Below are 23495 nucleotides of genomic sequence, written 5' to 3'. Positions count from 1 at the left end.
AAAAAAGGCAATTAGAGAAGAAAGAGGACATCTCCTGCTTTTTGATGCGTCCCATCATCTGGCTGTGAGTCCCACCAGGCCACCACGTGTTGCTGGCCTGAGAGGATCCATGTTCCCTAGCGGCTAACTGATGCTAGCGGCTAACTGATGCTAGCGGCTAACTGATGCTAGCGAGGCTGCTTGTTACAGCTACAAGAGTAGCCATTAGCGTATCAATACTTACTCGAAATTGTGGTCGCAACATTAGCTGACATTCATAGCGGCGTTACAATCAGTACAACTTACAGTTGAGATGACAAAAATCTGAATTCAGAGTTATCGAAGTTTGTTGCCTTGAAATTTTGAGTTCACCCATCTTTTCTTTTTTTGCAGTGTGGGTGATAAGTGACATGTGTGGTTTAGAAAGACAAAAAAAGGCAATTAGAGAAGAAAGAGGAACATCTCCAGCTTTTTGATGCGTCCCATCATCTGGCTGTGGGTCCCACCAGGCCACCACGTGTTGCTGGCCTGAGAGGATCCATGTTCCCTCTGCCTGCCTTCTGATCAGCAGCCCAGCCATCCGCTCCGTTCTGAGCTCCGGCTCGTCGCTGTGTGAGTGTGTTTATTTTAGAGCGTGTGACTCACACTTCCTGTGCTCTGCCAGTGAGGCAAAGCTCTATGGAACAGCAGGACCTCCGTTCATTCTCAATTCTCTCTTTCTCTTTCTGTTTCTCTCCCTCTCTCTCCCTCTCCCTCTCTCTCTCTCTCTCTCTCTCTCTCTCTCCTGCGTGTTGCACCGCTGATAGGCCTAGCCCGGGTTCTGCGTAATGCGGGGGCTTGCTTGAATGGATGCCACTCTGGAATTCATTTACAGATGCAGCACAGTGGCTGGAAGTAGAAGATTTACGTAAATGAGACATGTTCGTGGAGGCAGAGGGCTTGCCACTGAGGAAGAGAGCTGCTTTGGCTTTTCTTTTAACCCCCCACTACAATAACTTTGCTGATAAGGAGGTGATAATTGCAAGGAATCGCCCACAGGGCTTGTGTGTGTGACGGGGGGGGGGAAACCCCATGTCAGACCTGTTTGTAATCCTATCGCCAGCCAGCGAATGTGTGCGAGTTTAAGGAAGCAGCTGCTCCTGTCCTGAATCTGTAGGTGCATGTTTTTTGGTTTCTGGGGTATGTTGTGCATTTTGATTGCGAAAAAAGAAACTGTGACAATTGATGCCATAACTGTGGTTTCAGGGAGGATGGTGTGATTTTTTTTTTCTAAGATGTTACTCATGCGATGGGAATATGAGTCGCTTTTAGTTTCTACTTGCTGCCGCATCTTCCTCCTCCTCCTCCCCTTACGTTTGTACAGTGGAAACATTCATTTACTGTCTTCCCCTCTCGCTCTCGCTCCATCACTCTTTTTTTTTTTGCCTTACCCCCAGCCTCTCTCTTTCTCTCTCTTTCTCTCCCTCCCTCTCTCTCTCTCTCTCTCTCTCTCTCTCTCAGCAACACACCCACTCAAACAGTCATATCCGCTCTCACTCTCTGGTTCTCCCTGCTTGTCTCACAGTGCCTGTGAAGCGTCTCTGAGGGGGAAGACCAGACTGCTCTGTCAGGTAATCTAAACTCTCTCTCTCTCTCTCTCTCTCTCTCTCTCTCCTTCTCTGTGCACCCCCTCCTCTCTCTCTCTCTCTCTCTCTCTCTCTGTCTTCCTCTCTTTTTTAAATCCATCTCTGTCTTCCTTTCTCCCCTCTCCTTCCCTCCTTATCATTACTTTACTTGTCAGCTATGGCAAATGAGTTATTTAGTTATTGCAGCTGTGTGTGTACATTGGAGTGTTTGTTGATTCAGATTTGTCATTTGAAACCTTATAATCTCACAACCTAGCACCCAGAGGACTGTTTTGTAGAGGATTGAGGACAGCGTACCTGAGTTATTTTAGAACGTTGACGGGTGTCACTGAATTATTTGGACATTATGATACAAGGAGTCAAATTCACAGATATATTTAACCCTCATATTACTGACTAGAGTACCTGCAGACCCCAGTGGGTATACTTTCTGTAATATCTCACATGTTCTTTATTCTATCATTCCAGTTTTTCATGGCTTTGTCCAACAATGTTCAGGTTCCTAAAGATTTATATCATTGTTTTCTGTATCATTGTTTACCAGTGTATTGGGGTCCTGGGGGACTCCAGTCACAGCCACCCAATTCTGCCTGTATCATTTTAATGGATGGAAAAAGTTTTAAAGTGCATTTTTATTATGTATATAACTAAAGGACAGCAGGATCAAAGATGGTAAATACGCTTTTTAACTCTAAAGTGTTTTGTACTTGGGATAAAAGCTGCAAAAAAATATTTTTTTGTGTGCAAAATATGTAAATTAACTGTAGTTTTCCTAAAATATTTATCATAATAATCTGTTGGGAGGGTCAGATGGCATTTATTACATAACTAATGATGTTTTTAGAAGAGGTTTTGCAGTGATGGAGGCTTCTTATTAAAGTTCTTTACTTTGGGGTCCTCGTATGGTGAATATGTTGGTAGAATGAGGGTTAAAGTTGTAAAAAGTCTCCGTTGTGGTAGAAGAGTCCTATTGAATTTCCATTCTGGAAGAGGGTTCCCTCTCCTGTTGATCTTGCCTGAGGTTTCTCCCTTTAACCCGGAATTTCTGGAAATTTCGTGGACTCTGTTCCCTATCCGAATCCAGGGTCTAAGGAGAAGAAGTTCCTCTCCAATCAGAGGTAAAAAAAAACCCCTGAGACAATTTTTGTACCATGTAATTTAAATTGACAAACTAAGTGGCTACGAAGAGATGATTTCCATCCGAGAAGCTCAAATAAAATAATGGAAAAACCAAGCAACCTGCAATTTTGTCCCAGAAGTTGTGGTCAGTTCGTTTTTACAGTTGATTATGTCACCAAAAGGAGCAGATCTTCTGCTGCCAGGGGTGTTATTAAAACTCTCGAGGTGTGCAATACTCTGCGGTGCCACTCATGTTTGATTTAAAGGCCGGTATTGACCTGCAGTTCACTGGCTTCTGTTTAATCAAAGTGAACACTGCGACGGTTGTGAACTGCCAGTTTTATCAAAGCCCTGTGAAATCCTTCTCTACACCCTCTCGCCTCAGAGGTGCAGTGATCCCGATGCATCCCGCACAGAGCTGAGAGAGTGAGCGAGAGCTCTGGTATGTGGTGTTTTTTCAGACGGCGTCCTCCTCAGCGAGGGGCTCCTACTGACAGCACTGATAACCCTGGGTGAGTGTGAGGTTTTACACTCTATCTGGCGTCTGGTTCGGTCTTCTGGGTTTCTTTTCCAGTCATTTACCATCAAACCAAACTGTTTCTTCCTGTGGTTCTGTGATTGGTTAGTGTGTGATTGACAGCTCTGTGTTTCATGGTGCTAGACTGTGATTTAACTTTCCATTTACCTTATTCTTGGGGAATGCTGCAGAGCCTCATGTACAGTATCAAATGTTGTATTGCCTCATCGGATTAAGACCTCTGTGGTTCAAGCTGCTGCAGACATTACTGTATGTCTGGTGTGATGTTGACCCGCTGACACTTGAAGGGGCTTGATGTCAAAGGTCACGCCAGCTTGTCAATGCACGTCGAGGCCGAGCATTTCCCCTCTTCACTTCCTGCTGCCAGTGTGCGTCTGTAGTCAGAAAGGATGCTGGGAGATAAATTTAGACCTCCAGCTCCCTCTCCATCTGCCGTTGCTCAGAGTAGGCTGGTTTCCATGGGAACCTGCACCAGGCTGCCGCCAGTAAGAGAGAATGGGGAAAGAGAGGGATGTGTGTTTGTGTGTGTGCGTTTCGGAGGGGTATGACAGCAGATTTTTTAAAAAGCACTTAAGAGGGTTTATCTGTTCTCAGGGCACAAGGTAATTTAATGTTTAGCCCATATTTTTATCCGTCATTACCAGCTGCATGAATGCGTCTGGGTATTGATGAGGAAATGAACACAAACTCTGCCCGGTCGTACTCTCCTGTGCATGATAATGAAGTTTTAACTATAAGAGTGCTGCAAAGCTGCTGCGCTTCTTGTTGAGCAGGAGTTGAGCTAAATGTTTGTTTTATGGGACTTATCGTTTTCAAAGTAGAACTGCAGACGCAGCAGAGGTGATGGAAGGAGGTTTGTGGCAGCATTTTGGTGTGGACCCCACAAGTAAACATGTTTGGTGTGTGAAGGATGTCAGGGCTCCCTCAGGTGTCTGCATCACTGCCTGTTTATGCTGACAGAGCCCCATTGCATTCATGCACACTGACATATTCCTCACTCGTTCTCTGCTTTCTGTGGACCAGTCATTAATCGCATTTTGGACACCAGAAAGTATTTCATACAACATATATATATATATATATTCATACCTGAACGCCCTGATTCAGACATATGCTACCTCACGACTGTTGCACTCTTCCAATGAACGGCGCCTGGCTCTGCCCCCCGTTGGTCCAAGACAATCCAGACTCTTTGCATTTCTTGTTCCCCGCTGGTGGAACCACTACCAGTTCCAACCTCTCTACCTTTAAAAACCTCCTGAAGACCTTCAGAGAGCATCTTCTCTCCTAGCACCACACCATAATTCTACTCCTTAAAGAATTGTCACTACACTGCAAAAAAAGAAAAGATGGGTGAACTCAAAATTTCAAGGCAACAAACTTCGATAAAATTTTAAGTTGGACAATTAAACTAAATATTTTAAGTTTTGTTTTTGAGTTTGCGCAACACTGAATTTCTCTGGCACGATTGTAACGCCGCTATGAAATGTCAGCTAATGTTGTGACCACAATTTTGAGTTAGCATTGATACGCTAATGGCTACTCTTGTAGCTGTAACAAGCATCGCCGCTAGTGTCAGATAGCCGCTAGCGTCAGATAGCCGCTAGCGTCAGTTAGCCGCTAGCGTCAGTTAGCCGCTATCGTCAGTTAGCCGCTAGCTTTCACTAATGACCGAATTTCCCAACAAAGAAATAAGAGTTATCAGAACTATTGTCCCTTGTTTTGAACCCCAACTTAAAGATATAAGTAACAACAACTCACAAACTTGTTTTTGAGCAGACAACTGGCTTCCTTTGTTGTGCTAACTTACATTATTGCCCTAAATGTCAATAATTTATATTTCCAAGTTTTACCAACTTAAATCACTGTTTTAGGCCAAAAAATACAAGCTGGCTTTTTTGCAGTGTAGCACTTATTGATGCACTAATGGCTCTTATTGCACTATACCTTCATTGTTTGCTTTTATTCTTCCTGTAAGTCGCTTTGGATAAAAGCGTCTGCTAAATGACTAAATGTAAATGTAACATATCCCAGCGTACACCATGAGACCGTTCGGTGAAGTGTCGTACGTTGGGTCATGACGGGCCAGAGGTGAAACGCTTCACAGTTTGTGGTTTTGCTCCTAATATTAGCTTTGTGGTTTCGAGCTGACACCTCCAATCAAAAACACATAACACTGAATAACAGCTGCATCAGTGGCTTCCTGCTCGCACCTCCGTCTAAAAATAGAGTAGTGTGAAGAACGCCCTTGCCCCACCCTCCATCCATAAGGTTGGACACATTCATACAACCTGTATTTCACCAGAGGTCTTATCTCCAGTAGCCAGTCTGTTCTACTACTGTATGAGAGTAGGATGTAACATGCATCACTGATAAAATAAAGTCATCTCTGTGGAATGAAGATGATGATGAGAGAGGAAAACCCCTGTCTGACAGCAGGAGTGAAACCAGTAAAGGTCACTTCAGGGCGCTGCAGCTGATTGGCTGGTGGGATGTGTCAGAGTAGACTCAGGGCTGTTGTGTGTTCGGGGCTCAGGGGGGAGTAGTACTGTACACTGTGTGTGTGTGTGTGTGTGTGCGCTGTAGGATGTGTGTGTGTGTGTGTGTGTGTGTGTGTGTGTGTGTGTGTGTGCGTTTTGGCTTAATGTAGGCTAGACTCTGGCTTTCCTTCTTCCTGGCACGGCCCTGACTGTGTGTTTCCCCGCTCAGAGCTGGCAGTCTAGACTGCCATGAATAATGTAAGCAATGCTCCCCCCAACCTTAAAACCTTCTAATCGTCCTGTTTAAGGGCCGCATCAACAGCTACGCCTGAGATAATTAAACTTACACTCTGATAACCGACTACATGAGCAAAGACATTTATTACAGGGGGGGTGAGGGAGACAATTTGTCTTGCTCTTTGTGCTTTCTCTCCTGCTCAATCATTCGATTTTCTATGCACCGCAGTGTGATCCTTCTTCTTCTTCTTCTTCCTCTTCTTCTTAACATCCAGTAGGGCTGTGCGATTAATCAAATTTTATTTTAAGTTACAACTGTGATTTCCAACAATTACGAAAACATGATAATTGAGATAAAAATGATTGTGCTGCATTCACAACGATGCTCTTTTTTTATCCAAATGTCCAGCACATATGTTGAATGTTGTTTACCAAATTGTTGATTACAATTTTTGGAGTTTTCATTATATTTTATATAGATTTTATACAGAATATGGACAGGTCGCCACACTATCGCAGGGCTGGCATATAGAGACAAACAAGCACGCTCTCATTCACTCCTACGGGCAATTTAGAGTCACCAATTAAACCTAAGTGCATGTTTTTGGACTGTGGGAGGAAGCCGGAGTACCCGGAGAGAACCCACGCTGACACGGGAAAATATGCAAACTCCACACAGAAGAGCCACAGGCCGGAGTCGAACCGGCAACCCTCATGCTGTGAGGCAAGAGTGCTAACCACTATTATATATATATATATATTTATTTATATATTGATTATTCTATTTATCACATTTTTAAAGTATTTTTTTCAGTTGATTTATATTTAAAATTCAAGAAAATCCACTGTTAGAAAGTTTTTTTCAACTTGAATAAATGAATAATGATTAACAAAGTCATTAGATTAGATTAGATTGACTTTATTAATCCCACAGCGGGGAAATTTCTTTGTTACAGCCGACCTCACAAATTTCACACAAAATTTAAGATAAAGATACAAAATAACAATCTAAGAAAAAGACATTTAACAATATACTATATACAACTTACTGCAAATTAAGTGAGGAAAGAGAGAGTGCAAATTATGTGCAAAAATGTGCAGAAGAAAAAGAAGAAAAACTCTAACACGTTCAGGTTGTGCTGGTGTTGTACAGTCTGGAATGAATGACCTGCGGAAGCGATCCTTCTTACACCAGATCCCACAGTGTCCTGCAGGGGGTGAGCAAGTAATCAGGGGTCAACGAGTAATCATGTTACATAATCATGATCTCAATTCTGACCAAAGTCATCAATCAATTGAGCATCCAAAACGTCCAGTCCTGTTCACTTTTTACCCATCTTCTTCCTCTCTTATCCACATTTTTATTGTCTAATTTTAAGGACCAACTCTCTTCAGTCAGGATCTGATGTATAACACTTTTCCTCCTGATCTAACTGATCTACATGTAACTCCAGAGAGACTTGTGTCTCTCTGCCTCAACAACTCAAGACAGAAAAGCCTCCAAAAGTCTTTCTGTACGGCTGAAAAGGTGGAAGACAAGCAAATGAAAACAGACAAGTGAATTATAATTGGTGTTGATTCGGTTTGTTTTGCTGCCTAATTGCTGTGTGTTGATGTTAAAGCCCGCTGTAATCAAAGCCTTGGTCTGTTTGGAGATCATCAGCCATCAGCAGATGTGGGGGAACGCGGAGAATCTGTCAAGTTGTTTCCAAGAGGAAGACTGATTCTCCTTCTTTTTTTTTCCCACTGTAAACTGGCTCTAATGAAGGCTGACTGTGCAGAGTGTTTTTTTTTAGACATATGGAGAGAGCAAAAGTGTGGCTCATTAAAAAAACAACTGTCAGTGCTGCCTTACCACCACTGGCACCTTGAGCTGCAGTCTTCTGCTGTGCCTGTTTATTCAGCCACTGGATCACTGATTCAGTCTCTTCTCACGTCATCTTGCAGCCTTTCTTACTCCTTCATATGCATATCTCTAATATCATTCAACATCACTACATTTTCTACCTCCTTTCAGTCACTTTCTGCATTTTCTGGCCCCGTTTACACGAGGACGCTCGCGGGTAAAAACGACAAAATATTTTATCGGAAGTGCCTTTCGTTTAGACGGTGACAGTGTTTTTGGGGCTTAAAGACGCAAAAATCTGAAACCACCTTCCAAAGTGGAAAAGTTGAATCCGCTCCTCCGTAGCGTGTCCGTCTACACTGACAAGACACAAAACTCTGATCTGATCTGCTCACGTCACGTATGTGTTTACGTCACATACATGCTCCAGTACAGGAAAATAAACAAACGTGGGATTATTTCCATGCGTCGGACCTTCAAGCTGCTCTGGCAGCTCTAATAAACTTCCAGGAGTCTTTCCACCAAATGTCCAGGATATGTACAGATAGTATTAGTGAACAGAGAAGGATCTGGAATTACCTCTATCACATTCTGGATGCAGCAATTCGTCGGAGGCGAGCCAGACGGCTGTGAACGAGACCTGGGAGATCTAGTGATGGTGGAGAACTTTGTGGAAGGAGTAGCTGATGAAAATGTGTGGCGTGAAAACTTCTGCATGCCCAAAGATGCTCTTATCGCTTTAAGTGATGCCGCCTGGCTGCATACAATCGAATTTCACACACTTTTGCGTCACCGTATGCAGCAGATTTCCTCCCGAAAACGCTCGTCTAAACGAGGAATAAAAAGTGAAGACGTGACGCCACTTTTGCGTCTTCTGTTCAGACCGTCCTCGTGTAAACGTAGCCTCTGTATCAATCCCTTGTTATCTATCGTCTCTCCTGGTATGCTCTTTGCTGTCAGAGGTGGTGCACGCTGTCTCAGAGATCTACAGCTGTGAGGTGAACACACACGGTGTCCTCCTCCTGTGATCTGACAGAACCGGGGGGGGGGGGGGGTCGCGAGTAGTGTCAACGTCTCAGGTGATGATTGATTCCCTGGATGAGCCTGTGCTGGGACTGTCAGCAGTTGGGCATGGCTGCTCAGAGAAAATGTTATGATTGGCCCCATCCATTCCCAGAATGTGTTTTGATTGGCCGCGATACAAGAATCCCTTGTCTCGAGTTGAGACGGAGTGCAGGGTTTGTAGTAAGTGGGGAATATTACAGAACATACATCTTGATAAAAGAGGAGATTTCGTTGCACCCGCGAGTCTCCATGATCAGCTATATTGGCTCCTCATAAACACGGCAATATTACAATAGATCTGTCTTGATAAAAGTATTCACAGTACCCGTTCACAGCAGGATTCGTACCAAGCCCCTCATAAACACTGCACCCTGGTGGCTGTGGACCAGCAGAGAGTGAGGGGCGTCAAGTCCCTTTACCCCCTTTAGCTTTATTGCCAGATCAGATAAGCATTGGCTATATTTCCAACATTTGTTTTGACTCGTTGCCCTGACACTGTGGTCTCCTCTGCTGGCCCTGAGCTGCTCTGACTCCTGCAGAGTGTGGCCTGCAGTCGAGGGTCAGAAATAAATCAGATTTGTTAGTTTTGAGTAGAGGTCTCAACTTAAAGGGAGTCTACATTTTAAAGGGGACATATTGTGCTCATTTTGAGGTTCAGGCATGTAATTGTTTATTGTTTATTGTTAAAAAGATCCCCATTAGCTGTCACCAAAAGTGGGACGAGCTAGTCTTCCTGGGGTCCACAAGACAAAACAAAAATCACTTAACAATTAAACATTGTAGACATTATTATATACGTCATCAGAAATCATTCCGAATAAGTTATTACATTCATATCTATTACATTAATTGGTAACACTTTACAATAACCATCATTTATAAATGGTAAACAGATAGTTTATTAATGTTTAATCATCATTTATAAACTGTTTATAGACCATTTAGAATGGTAAATACATAATTTATTAATGTTTAACTAACTTAATCATGTATAAATGGCAAATAGATGTATATTTATTTATAAACATGTCTATTAATGTACGTTTATAGTTACTTTACCATTAACAAACAATTAAATGATAATTAATTGTTTATAAATAGTTTTAGTGGCAACCATTTTAATATTTTTAACTCCATATTAAGTATGTTAATGATTTTGAAATGATTCATATACCTTTAATAAATGGGTTGAAAACATTTAACGATTAAATATGTATAGCACTTTGTAAATGGTTAATAATTGGTTTATAAACCATCTATAAACATTATTTAGTTGGTTATTGTAAAGTGTTACCCATTAATTCTCACTTTCATACAGTAAATATGTTAATTCACTACTCACAAATTTAAATAGTGCATTCTCAAGTAATAATTAAAAGATACTTTACTATTCTGTTCACATATATTCAGTGGGCAATTATTCCAATAACTGATAGCACGATAAATAACTGTTCTCTTTAACCCACTGAGGCCTGAAATGCCTGTAAAACCTCTGGGCGATTTTAAAATAAGCCCCTAAAACCTGAAGTTTTTCTGTAAATTCAACAGAAGTGTCAACGCTTCTACTAAATAATAGATTTGTCAGCCTCTGTAGCAGATAGAAATTAAATTCTAAAAGTATTTGAGAGCTTATACAAATACTACAAAACGACGTATCCGCTTTTCAGGCTTCAATGGGTTAAGGCATTTGATTTTGGACATGGTAACATCATCTGACCACCATTAGCTGACCTTGTCACATAAGAATGAACCTAAATTTGGGTTCATGTTTACATGCTTTTATCTTCAAAACTCACTATTTTTCTCAAACTGCCTCAAATCAGCTGGACTTCTATTCTCTCTCTCTCTCTCTCTCTCTCTCTCTCTCTCTCTCTCTCTATATATATATATATATATATATATATATATATATATATATATATATATATCTGTTTTTCCACTGGTATCTTAAGCCCAGTCCGTTCTGATTGGTGAGGGTTTCCGGGTCTGTGCTCTCCTGTCTCTGTAGCATCTGTCATCACAGTCATCATATGACAACATAACTGCAGACTGCATAATTAAACATTTTCCAGCAGGAGTGTGATCTGACTTTGGGGAGAAATTAACAACATCTTCAGTTAAGATTAAAGTTTCCCCTGATGTTAGCATGTATTTACATGTAGCAGTGTGTGCAGTGGTGGGAAAAGTATTTAGATCTCTTACTTAAGTAAAAGTACTAATACCACACTGTGAAATTACTCCACTACAAGTAAAAGTCCTGCATTCAGAACTTACTGAAGTAAAAGTACAAAAGGATCAGCATCAAAATGTACTTAAAGTGTGAAAAGTAAAAGTACTCGTTATGCAGAATGGACCCACTCAGATTGTAATATTTATTCCAAATATATTATTACATTAGGCTATTAGTATTGATGCATTTATGTAAGTGTTTTAATTTTGTAAAGACATGGCTCATTTTAACTACTTAATATACTGTTTTAGATTGAATTTTAAAAAACACTTTTAATCAATCATGTTTGTTTATGTTAAATCTCGACCTGAAAAGTAACTAAAGCTGTCAGCTAAATTAAGTGGAGTGAAAAGTACAATATTTGCCTCTAAATGTAGTGAAGTAGAAGTATAAAGTTACATAAAATGGAAATACTCAAGTAAAGTACAAGTACCTCAAAATTATACTTAAGTACAGTACTTTTTTTTTTTTTTAGTAGTATTTATTTAATTTTTAATTTTTCAACATATAGTACAGACACTTACAAACAACCGAGACAGACACCAAAAACAGACAGGAAGAAAAAAATAAATTAAAATAAAATTAAAATAAATAAATAAATAAAATAAAATAAAATAATTAAGTTAAAATTAAAATAAATATAACAATATACATATATATATATATATAACATATATATATATATATATATATATATATTATATATATATATATAACATATATTTTAAAAAAGTACAGTACTTGAGTAAATGTACTTAGTTACTTTCCGCCACTGAGTGTGTGTAATGTAAACAGTGCAGTAGTGTGCCGGAGCACATGACCATATATATATATAATAATAATAATAATAATAATATATCTGTCACATACTGACGCTAGTTCAAGCCAAGAGTAGAAATAACTGTTGGAAAAAGAGTGTTCGGAACAGACACCTGAGGTTTTCAACTTTGGCTGCATTAAATATGAACATCTGACATTGTAACATTATATATATGGCCATAAAACTGTAATAACCATAATAGGTCACTATATGCCTGTATGGTCAGATTACGATGCCAACAGCAGAACATCTTGAGCTTACAGTTCTTAATAGATTTACAGTAGGTGTGCCTCTGTCTCCTGAATCACTGCTTATCTCTGCTTATTAAGAGCTGAAGCCAGGACAGATGAGAGCAATAACATGTTGGCAGTGCAATTACCTTGCTAATGTTCTCATTACAACACTGACCCCACTCAACACTAACACCAGGAAATGTAACTCCATTTGTCATAGTATGATATGTGAGGGCAATTTTGAATAGGCAGTTTGATAATAAGACACTAATGATTTTGGCCTTCAGCCCTACCAACATAACTCTTTTTTATAGGGCATGGCAGGCTTTTTGGAACACCTTAGGATTTCAAGAAGTCCTTTTCACATATGTGTGCAGGACCTTTCTTTGTTTTTCAGCTGTTATTTAGAAAAACATTTATAGCAAAGTGAAAATGGGAAAATGTTGAAAGTGGAAAATTTTTCTATTACTTTGCCATGCTGGGGCTCTTTGTGACAAAATAAAATGTTTTTAAAGAATCTAATATATCTGCAATGTCTCCACTTTTATAACTCAATCCTTGTTATTTTTCTGTGTTTCTTTAGACTCATTCAGAAGCTGACCGCCTCACATTCTTGACAACCAATAAAGGAGATGCAGAGAAGACCTTGGGAGGGATGTTCGAATGGCTGAGGCTGGACAGAAGCAGGACTGCTTTGTACAGAGAGATGATCCATGTTTACCTGCAACAGTGCAGCTCCAGGGCACCTTTTAATGATGCCTCATTTGGTCCTCTTCAATAACTCGAGGCCTACACTGAAAAAGGCCCTCCGTTGTGATTTACAACTCAGTCAGTCAATGTTCCCCTGCCTCTGACCTCTCTGCTGCCATGCGGTTAGCCCCATGAGGCTCCCAGAGCCCCTCCTTGTGTGTCCGTGAGGCCTCCTCCACACTCTATGGAGGCTGAGCCCAGCCGTCCGGCTGATGGGGAGCGCTCTGGAAGGCAAGAGCAGCAGCATGTGACAGCTGAATCCTCTGTAGGATCTTGTCCACCTCAGCAGCCCCAGCAGCCTCCTAACCCTCGCCCCGTACACAGAGCGTTGGGCCGCCTGCAGAATCGCCAACCCAAACGCACTGACCTTCTGCTTCGGTTACAGCAGCAGCAAGCAGTAGCATGGCAGCATTCAGACACCCCAGGTCCCTCAGGAGGCAGCTTCTACTCTCCAGCTTCCTCATCAACCTCATCTCTCCCGTCTACTTCCTCCACCCGTGGCGAGCATGGCCATGGGGTCCCATCTCAGTCCAGCCAAGAGGGCCCAGAAGGGGTCAGCTCACCCAGAAAAGGGGAGAAGAAACCCCAAAAACCAGGGAAATATGTGTGCACTTACTGTGGCCGTCCATGTGCCAAGCCAAGCGTTCTTCAGAAACACATTCGCTCCCATACAGGAGAAAGACCCTACCCTTGCGCCCCCTGTGGCTTTTCTTTCAAGACCAAGAGCAACCTGTACAAGCACCGCAAGTCCCATGCTCATCGCATTAAAGCGGGCCTGGCCTCCAGTCGTGATGAGCCCAGTTTGAGTGGTCCAGAGGGCAGTGGGGTCGGAGAAGACCCTGATGAACACACAGAGGGAGAAAGCACTGAGTCTGAAGAAGAGACGGGCCAACACAGGAAATCCTCCTCGAAGGAGATGTCGGGCCAGCAGAGGAAGGGAGGGAAGGAGGCGCTGGGAGGCTCAGAGGAGAGCCAGAGGCCTGAAGACTCCCAGGCTGTCAAGCAGAGGCTGGCACTGAGACTTAGTGAAAGGAAACGTGGGCCGAGAGCTTCTCCAGATGACCCTCCTTCTTCCTCCCTCTCCACCTCATCTTCCTCTCTGGGCCCTGGCAGTAAGGGCAGCACAGAGTCTGGCTACTTCTCCGGGTCAGGCAGCACCGACCTGTCCCAAGTTAGCCCTCCCAGTGCCAGTGCCAAAACCTACGCAGAAATTATTCTAGGGAAATATGGAAGGCCAGGGGGGCAGCAGCGCAGTCCGCATCATCAGCAGCCTCATTCCTCCTCCTCAGGGACGGAGGAGAAGAGTATTCCCTTCGCCGTACCCAAAACCCAAGTCATAGAACACATCACAAAGCTCATCACTATCAATGAAGCGGTAGTAGACACTAGTGAAATTGACAGTGTGAAGCCCAGACGCTCCTCTCTCTCTAGGAAAAGCAGCATGGAGTCGCCCAAATTCACCACCCCTAAAGATCCCTACGCATTCGATCCCAAAGGAGAAGCCCCTGGCCCCAGTGGTTTGAAGCATCTCCCCAATCCTGACGCAGATTCACCAGGCACCCAGGAGCTGTCGGGAGTGCCTCTGCTTAGAAGCCACTCGATGCCATCCTCTACCAGCCAAGGAGAGCCCTCCACCTCTGGCACTTTGTCTCCAAGAGGTTACCGTCTCTGCCAGTCATTCGATGAGCAGCAGGCGGTGGTAGCAGAGATGAGGGTTGGCCATGCCCAGCGTATGCTGAGGCGCCAGCCTGCCATAGAAGTTCCACTGGGAGCTGAGCTAATGCTGGAGGAGGCCGTCCCCACTTCCTCAACCAAAGGAGCTGAACAAGCCAGGCAGCCACATCAACAACAGCAGCAGCAGCAACAGACTCCCAGCCTGTTTGAATGTGAAGCGTGCGGGGCCCACTTCCAGCACAGCGAAGGCTACGAGGCCCACAGGGGCATGTGCCCAGGAAAGCAAAGCCTGGAACGGGAGAGCGGGGATGCAAGTAAAGCATGCAGGGAGGACCGACCCCAGATGATGATGCACTATAAGTTCCGAGCGCTGGCCATGGCGGTGAGGAAGAGGAGAAAAGAGGAAAGTCTGGAGGAGGATCCTCCCAGTCCCGGATCTGTAGCCATTTCGGGAAGCTCTGCAGGCCTCATTCCTATGCCAAGCAGACCAGAGCACAGCCAGGCCCTCTCAGGTTTGTTTATGCATCCCTGCAGCAGCAACAGCAGATCAAATTATAACAACATTATCTTCTGTGGGTAATATGTTTCAATCTGCCATACTATTTTATCTTCTCTAACATCTTTGAAACCTGGATAGCAAAGGAACATTTTTAAATAACAAATAAATATCATATAAGATAACAGAAAGGAAAGTGTTGTAAATTTGAACTGCAGATAAAGAAATGAAGTGCAAAAGCAATTAAAAGTCATCATACGTCATGTTTTTGACTATTTATGACTATTTATTACCATCCATTCATCTACCTGCACTGCTGCTTTACTGTACATTCTTTACTGTATATATTTCTATAACTGTATATATCCTATAGCATATTCAATTCATACCTGCACTATATTTATACTCTTCATATGTAAATACCCTGCACTTTACTACTCTGCACATCTGGTTAGATGCTAAACTACATTTCGTTGTCCTAGTACTTGTACTCTGTTCAATGACAATAAAGTTGAATCTAATTTAATCTAATCATACACCAATGCAATATCATGGTAGCTTCCTTGTCTTTCTTTCATTTGTTTCTAGGTGTTTCTTCACAGACTGAGCCAAAACAACAACAGCAGCAGCAGCAGGACAGGAAGGGTGTGTCCGTCATCCAACACACAAGCTCTTTTGAGAAGCAGGAGAGTATATCCATGGAAAGTCAGGAACCAGACCTCAGAGAGAGTCAGCAAACACAACAACCCGAGCCAAAAGCATCACCCTCTACATCTCGCCTCATCCGCCAGCCAAACATCCAAGTGCCAGAGATCCTTGTTACTGTGGAGCCTGATGCTGACATGCCATCTGTGTCACCGCCAGTGACGGCATCCTCATCCAAGGTACATGATTAATTAATGTAGCATTTAGCTATATGTTTTTTGTGAAGTTTACACTTTTTGATTGACTTATTTCATCTCCCTCCCTTTAAATAAATGTGAAACAGCATTGATTTTTCCTGAAGAATAAAGTAGGTGAGCAATGTATATCCCTTCACTTTAGACCAGGGGTGTCAAACTCTGGCCCGCGGGCCAAATTCGTGTAAATTTAAATTTAAATAAAGTGTAATTTTATTTGGCCCGCGAGGCAATATTTAATAATTATCTTATGATTGTACTATAAAAGCTGACCCGCCGGTATTATACGGCGCATTTACCGCTAATACTACAAATCCCACAATGCCCTGCTGTTGTTTTGGCGCGTCAATCAGGACAGGACCCAGAAACGCTCCTCTGTGACAGTCGTCATAGCAACCTCAAGCTAGAGCTGTCTCCGAGCTACCCCTTCCCAAAAATGGCGAAAAGAAAGGCAGAATTTATTAACCTGTTGAAAAAGTTTATTTTGATATTTAAATCAGAAGGATGCAAATAGAAAAGAGGCATACGATTTTTATTTATTTTTCATTTAATAAATTAATGACATTGATGTGTTTTTTATTTTAAATGTGATTTTGCATGTCTGCACTATTTAGTTATATATTGTATGTTTATAAGCGTTGCTGGTTCCATAGTTAATGTTAAAGCAAAACATGTTTGGTATATATTAAAAGGTTTATTTGTTCAATGTTGGCCCGCGATTTTATTCAAGTTTTAAATTTTGGCCCATTGTGTATTTGAGTTTGACACCCCTGCTTTAGACATACAGTTAGATAATTCAACTATTTATCTGTCCTAGGAGGCAGAGAGAGTGGAGGAGTTCCAGTGGCCTCAGCGTAGCCAGACTCTGGCCCAGCTCCCTGCAGAGAAGCTGCCACCAAAGAAGAAGAGACTCCGCCTGGCAGAAGCAGCGCAGTCCTCCGGGGAGTCTAGCTTTGAGTCAGTGTCTCTGCCTCGCAGCCCCAGTCAAGAGAGCAACATCTCCCACACTTCAAGCCTTTCTGCTTCCTTTGAGGACACAGCGAGATCAGAGACTGCCGTCTGGGCCTCCAGTAGCCAAAGCTCGCAGATGTTAATGGTGCCGTCCGCTTCCCATCAGCACCACCAAAGCCACAAGGAGATGAGGCGCTCGGCCTCAGAGCAGACCCCAGCCAGCCCCCAGCAAACAGAGCAGATCCCAGAGACCAGGAGTAAGTCCTTTGACTATGGGTCCTTGTCCCCTCAGCAGTCTTCATCCTCCTGGAAAGAAAGGAGAAAGTGTCTCCTTGTGAAGCATGCCACCTTAGGGGAACCTGAGCAGGAGGAGGGGGCCAGCATGAGTCAGCTGTCCAGAGCAGAGAGTCCAAAGCCTGGGTCTTCCCGCTCCATCCATCCTCCTCTCTACTCAGCGGAGGCCGGCTCACGCTTCAGCCTGGAGGCCACGGGGAAATCGCAGCTGTCACAAACCTTCCCGCCCTCTCAGGATGTTCTCCCTTTGCAGCAAGCGTTCCCCCCAGGATCTCTATCGCAGCTACTCCCCGTCACCACCACAGCCATCTCTGAAGTGCTGTCAACCCAAATCATCCATAGAGCCTTCTTACATTCACAGGCAGCACCTCCACCTATACAGCTCCACCCAGCGCAGATCCACATGGCAGAGCAGTTGGGTATACCATTCCATCAGCTTCCTGCTCTAGTTCCTCTCCAGTTTTCTTCCAGGACTAGAGCTAGTCAGGCTGTCTACTTGCCTTTTCCTCCAAGACTTACTGCACATGTTCCTCTCCCCCCCAGTACAGAGAGCAGACCCTCCATCTCCTCCATGTCTTCTGCCCTTTCACATCAGTCCCTTGTAAGAATCTCCTACCACCACCCACGGCCCGTTATCACCACCTGCCTGGCACAGCTTGCACCAGTAGTGTCCCTTGTGGTACCAGTCCGCCTCCAGACCCATATACCTACATATGCTAGTGCCATGTACACCACCCTGTCCCAGATCCTGGCCTCCACCCGCTCACAGGACCCCGTTTCTTGCACAGCTATGGTCATCATGGGACAGGTGGAGCGGGACAAGCTGCAGAGGTCCTACTTGAAGGTCCCGTCCCCAGACATCAAGAGTCTTCTTCCTCTGTCTCTGCCCACAGAGCTGGCCTCAGGATCTGGAGAAGGCTACGGTCCACTGGGGGCCGGAGGGAGTAAACGCATGCTTTCTCCTGCAGCCAGTCTGGAGCTCAGCACTGAGGCCCAGCGGCACCAGAAACGGGTAAAAGAGGAGGAGGAAGGGGAGCAACATAAGGCAGGAGAGGAGGAGGAAGAGGAGGAGGATGTAGAACAGAAGGTAAGACAGGAAGAGGAAAGTAAATCCACTGGGAGAAAACTGGAAGAGGGGGAGAAGAAACAGCCAGAGAGGGTGGAGGTGACATCTGTGAAAGTGGAGGAAGAGCAGGAGCAAATACCAAGAAAACATAATAGGGAGGAAAAGGAGGAGAAGGAGGAGGAGGAGGAGGAGACTACTGAAAAGACAAGTAAAAAAAAGGAGGAGGTGCCAGTTGTGGAAGAGGCGGTTCAACAACCAGCCACCCCTTCATACCCCAGCCTCCACACCTCCACCTCAGTCAACTGGTGCTACCTGAACTATGTCAAACCCAACCCGTCCCCCCTGAGGGACCCACGCAGCTCCGTCTACTCCACCTGGAGCGTCAGCAGTCACAACCCCAACCTGCCCGGCCTCAGCACGAAGGTGGCGTTGTCACTGCTCTGCTCCAAACAGAAACACAGCGCAGAGACGTACACCATGGCCATGGCGCCGAGCCCGGCCAAGAGCAAACTGGCCCCTGCTAGTAGCAGGACCCCACGTGTGTCAGAGGTAAACATCATCACAATATACACTTATTTATTTATTTATGATTGAACATAAAGCGCTCTGTTAAAGAGGCTTTAAACTTTTGTGTTATCATTAACATTTCTGTAGGTTTTACACATAACCTAATTCATGTGCTTAACCCTTTATCAGGTAACTTCAGGTAATATTTCAAGAAAAAAGTTGCAAATTTACTAGATTAAAGTGGCAAATCTACAAGAAAAAAAGTTGCAGATTTACAAGAAAAAAGTGGGAAAAAAGCAACTTTTTTCTCCCAGATTCACCACTTTAACCCTTAATAGGGCACTCATTGAAATACTTGCAAATTCCAAATTTTAACCTTAGATAATATTGGAGCATATTATATACTGCCAGAATGTGTAAAAAAACATACGAAAATAATATTTTGAGAAAAAAGTTTACGAGATTAAAGGGGCAAATCTACGAGAAAAAATGCGTAGATTTATGAGATTTAAAGTGGTGAATCTGTGAGAAAAAAGTAGTTTTTTCCCACTTTTTTCTCATAAATCTGCTACTTTTTTCGCGCAGATTTGCCACTTTAAATCGAAGTTTGGACACACCTTCTCATTCAATGCGTTTCCTTTATTTTCATGACTATTTACATTGTAGATTCATCAAAACTATTAATGAACACAAGTGGAATTATGTACTTAACAAAAAAGTGTGAAATAACTGAAAACATGTCTTATATTCTAGTAAGCAAAGGCTGGTTACTTTGAGGAATCTAAAATACAAGACATGTTTTCAGTTATTTCACACTTTTTTGTTAAGTACATAATTCCATATGTGTTCATTCATAGTTTTTATGCCTTCAGTGAGAATCTACAATGTAAATAGTCATGAAAATAAAGATAACGCATTGAATGAGAAGGTGTGTGTCCAAACTTTTGGCCTGTACTGTATTTATTTATAATTGAACATTACGCATTCTGTTAAAGAGGCTTTAAACTTTTGTGTTATAATTAACATTTCTGTAGGTTTTACACATAACCTAATTCATGTGCTTAACCCTTTATCAGGCAAAGAACTATATTTGGTAACTTCAGGTAATATTTCAAGAAAAAAGTTGCAAATTTACTAGATTAAAGTGGCAAATCTACAAGAAAAAAAGTCGCAGATTTACAAGAAAAAAGTGGGAAAAAACAACTTTTTTCTCCCAGATTCACCACTTTAACCCTTAATAGGGCACTCATTGAAATACTTGCAAATTCCAAATTTCAACCCTAGAGAATATTGGAGGATATTACATACAGCCAGAATGTGTTAAAAAAACATACGAAAATAATATTTTGAGAAAAAAGTTTACGAGATTAAAGGGGCAAATCTACGAGAAAAATGCGTAGATTTATGAGATTTAAAGTGGTGAATCTGGGAGAAAAAAGTTGCTTTTTTCCCACTTTTTTCGCACAGATTTGCCACTTTAAATCTCTTAAATCTGCAACTTTTTTCTTGTAGATTTACCACTTTAATCGAGTAAATTTGCAACTTTTTTCTCGAAATATTACCTAAAGTTACCAAACACAGTTCTTTGCCTGATAAAGGGTTAAGGCGAGACATGACAGGCAGAAACATTGTGTTTTTACTTGAGATTTTGGGCTATTTTGTTTCCATAACACGTCCCCTTTACACTAGTGGGAAAAGCATTGAGAATACACATTTAGGTGTTTATTTTACTGCATTTGTCTATTTGCGTCTGTAGATTTCTCCCAAATGTATCAAAAGTCAGCATTACATAATGCTTCATTTGCATTCAATCCTGATTCCAAAAAATGTTGCAAAAAATGTCCTAAAAACAAAATGCAATGATTTGCAAATCTGTTGCACCCTACATTCAATTAAATATAGTACAAACATAAAACATTGAATGCTCAAACCGGGAAAACTTATAAATGGTAAATATAAACACAGCATCCCAACTTTTTTGGACCCAGGGTTTTATTAAACACATAAATCATGTAATAGTTAATGTAAGTAATCAACTGGGGAGGTTTCATGATGTCTATTAGTTCAATTTTTACCTAATTAAGCTGTAGTGTCTTGCAAAACCTATTCAATTATATAACACATATTTAAAGGCTGTTTTCTAATAATAGCAATCACATTTTTTTATCCCATTGGAAGGAGAGCAATAGGGAGTGCAATGTCATCGTGCAAAGCTAATTTGACTATAGTCTTTCAACAATAAATAAAACAAAAAAACATTTTATTTTAAGTTGTTTTGAATTTTTCTATGTGTGTCTTGAGTGTAGGTACATGCCACCCCACCCAGCACCGTCACTAAAGTAAAGGAACATCCGCAGCATGACCAGGAGGAAAATAAAGAGATGAGAGAAGAGGAAGAACCCTCCACCTCCAAACAGAGCGAGCCCTCTCGTGTTCGCATCTTTGAAGGCGGGTAAGAACTGCAAGCGCAAGACTGTTGAAATGCACATCTTTTAGTTCGATATTTGCGGATAATTGCAGTGCCTCATTGCACAAGTAATCTGTTCTACTGTCACAAAGTGACGCCTGATGACAGCAGAAAAGAAACTATGGGGAGCTGAAGAGAATTACAGTAACAGATGGGAGGCAGTGGAACCCGCAGGGACTTCATTTGTACCTGCAGCCAAGCTTTTTCTTCTAAGTGCTGGCATGAATGTCTGTGTTTTAGAAATGTTAATTTCGCAGAGATAGATAGGTATGTGTGTGTGTGTGTGTGTGTGTGTGTGTGTGTCTGTCTGTGTGTGTGTGTGTGTGTGTGTGTGTGTGTGTGTCTGTGTCTGTGTCTGTGTGTGTGTGTGTGTGTTCTTGTACTTCTTACAATTTGAGGACCGGAAAACACGTTTTTAACCAACAGAGTGAGGACATTTTGAGAAGTGAGAACATTTCGGCCGGTCCTCACTTCTTAAAACTAACTAAAATTATAGTGAAAATGTCCTTCGTTGTCGTCTTTGTCAACTTTTTTTCATACATAATGAAGATGGATAAAGAAAAGGAAATAAAGGCAAAATTTACTGTGACCTCTTTTATACCCCATTACAAAAAACTACAACTAATAAAAACTAAACTAAAACAAAAGCATTTAAAAAAAATAAATTAAATTAAAACTAGCAAACTCTCTCTAAGAACTAATTAAAACTAACTGAATTTGAAAAAAAATTCACAACAAAATTAAAACCAAAACTAATGAAAAATTCAAAACTATTATAACCTTGCAAGGGAATTCACTGTTACAATGACGGTCCTCACAAAGCTAGAAGTACAAGAATGTGTGTGTGTGTGTGTGTGTGTGTGTGTGTGTGTGTGTGTTCTTGTAATTCCTACAATGTGAGGACTGGAACACGTTTTTAACCAACAAAGTGAGGACATTTCGGCAGGTCCTCACTTCTTTAAAGGCTTTTTCTGAGATTTCAGACTTTGTTTTAGGGTTCAGGTTACATTAGGTTTATGTTAGGGTAACTATGGTTACCTTAGGGTAAGGGCTGGGGAACAAGGTTATTATAGTAACGAAAAGTAAACGAAATAACGAAAACTAGAATTGAAAAAACATTGTCATTAACTGAAATAAAAACGAGAGTTAAAAAAAAAAAGATAATTAAATGAAACCGTATTATGTGGTTACAAAACGAACTAAAACACAAATAGGAAGCTTACTAAAGGTCATTTACAGTTGTGTTTAAAATAAATGGAATAGTGATATAGTGATTGGAGTATTTACTACTTTTTACTGCTATATTTGATTTACTCCACATTAACAGTCTTATCATAACATGATATTATTGAGCAGAATTTAGTTCAGAGTTTTGGTCCGGCCCCTGCAACCTTCGTGGTATTGGTCATGTGGCCCCTTGGGAAAGTTAATTGCCCACCCCTGGTCTAGTAGCTGCAGAGCTCCAGGCTCATGCCACCTTTTACTTGCGACCCTTTCTGATCTTGGAGGCAGTAGTGATGTCTAAAATTGAGACGATCATCTGGAATAGCAATAGCATACGTTCATTCATTTAGAGAGATCTGTTCACGTTGAAGCAATAAAAGAGACAGAAAAGAATTAAAGGGAGAGCTGTATCAGACGGAATAGTGCAGGGGTGGGCAACCTTTACTAACTAAAGAGCCACTGTTGGCCAAAAAAAAGAGAAAATCGCGGAATGGAGCCGCAAACCTTATATTGAGCCTAAAATGAAAATTAAAAAGCCTAATAAGTCTAAATTAGCCTACCAACATTATTAATAGTCATATTGAGCATTTATTAATATGATTTTGAAAACTAGTCTATCTCGGGGAACTCAAAACTAAACTCAAAATTGGCAAAACTTAAAAGTTAAGGCGCGGGCCGGAGACTTTCATAAGCTATGAAGCACATTTTAGTTGACTTAAATGTCTTTTTTAATATGCTGTAAAAAGGCTATACAATTTTACAATTGAGGAATACAAATAGCTTTTGGTCTACACCATTGATAAATGAACATTTTAATGTAAAAATATGTATATCATTTTTTTTGTCTCAACCACGGGGAGCCCCTGCAGGCGGCCTAAAGAGGCCCATGTTCCACTTTGAGACAGATATTCATCCCTCATAGTAGGATATTATGGGAAGATTATACATTTCCTGAATTGTTACAGCCCTGTGAGTATTTTAGTTTTTGTTGTTTG

General features: G+C 41.9%; 1 protein-coding gene across 2 annotated transcripts in view; it reads left to right on the top strand.

Moving 5' to 3' along the window:
* Window positions 1-23495, top strand: part of LOC131975905 (transcription factor HIVEP3) — a 69311-nt gene that overhangs the window by 33593 nt on the left and 12223 nt on the right. The window contains exons 1-6 of one of the 2 annotated variants that reach the window (XM_059338724.1): window positions 742-1131; window positions 1544-1589; window positions 12756-15108; window positions 15681-15976; window positions 16809-18851; window positions 21116-21261. In XM_059338724.1, coding sequence (XP_059194707.1) covers window positions 13107-15108; window positions 15681-15976; window positions 16809-18851; window positions 21116-21261 — 4487 coding nt within the window. In that variant the 5' untranslated portion in view covers window positions 742-1131; window positions 1544-1589; window positions 12756-13106. Of the gene's footprint in view, window positions 1-741; window positions 1132-1543; window positions 1590-12755; window positions 15109-15680; window positions 15977-16808; window positions 18852-21115; window positions 21262-23495 lie in introns of those variants that run through there. The other variant, XM_059338722.1, reaches the window with a different exon arrangement.

The sequence above is a fragment of the Centropristis striata genome, chromosome 8, assembly GCF_030273125.1.
Source record: "Centropristis striata isolate RG_2023a ecotype Rhode Island chromosome 8, C.striata_1.0, whole genome shotgun sequence".
Lineage (NCBI taxonomy): Eukaryota > Metazoa > Chordata > Actinopteri > Perciformes > Serranidae > Centropristis > Centropristis striata.
Note: the sequence above shows the minus strand (reverse complement) of the source record. Positions and strands in the feature narration are given on the sequence as shown.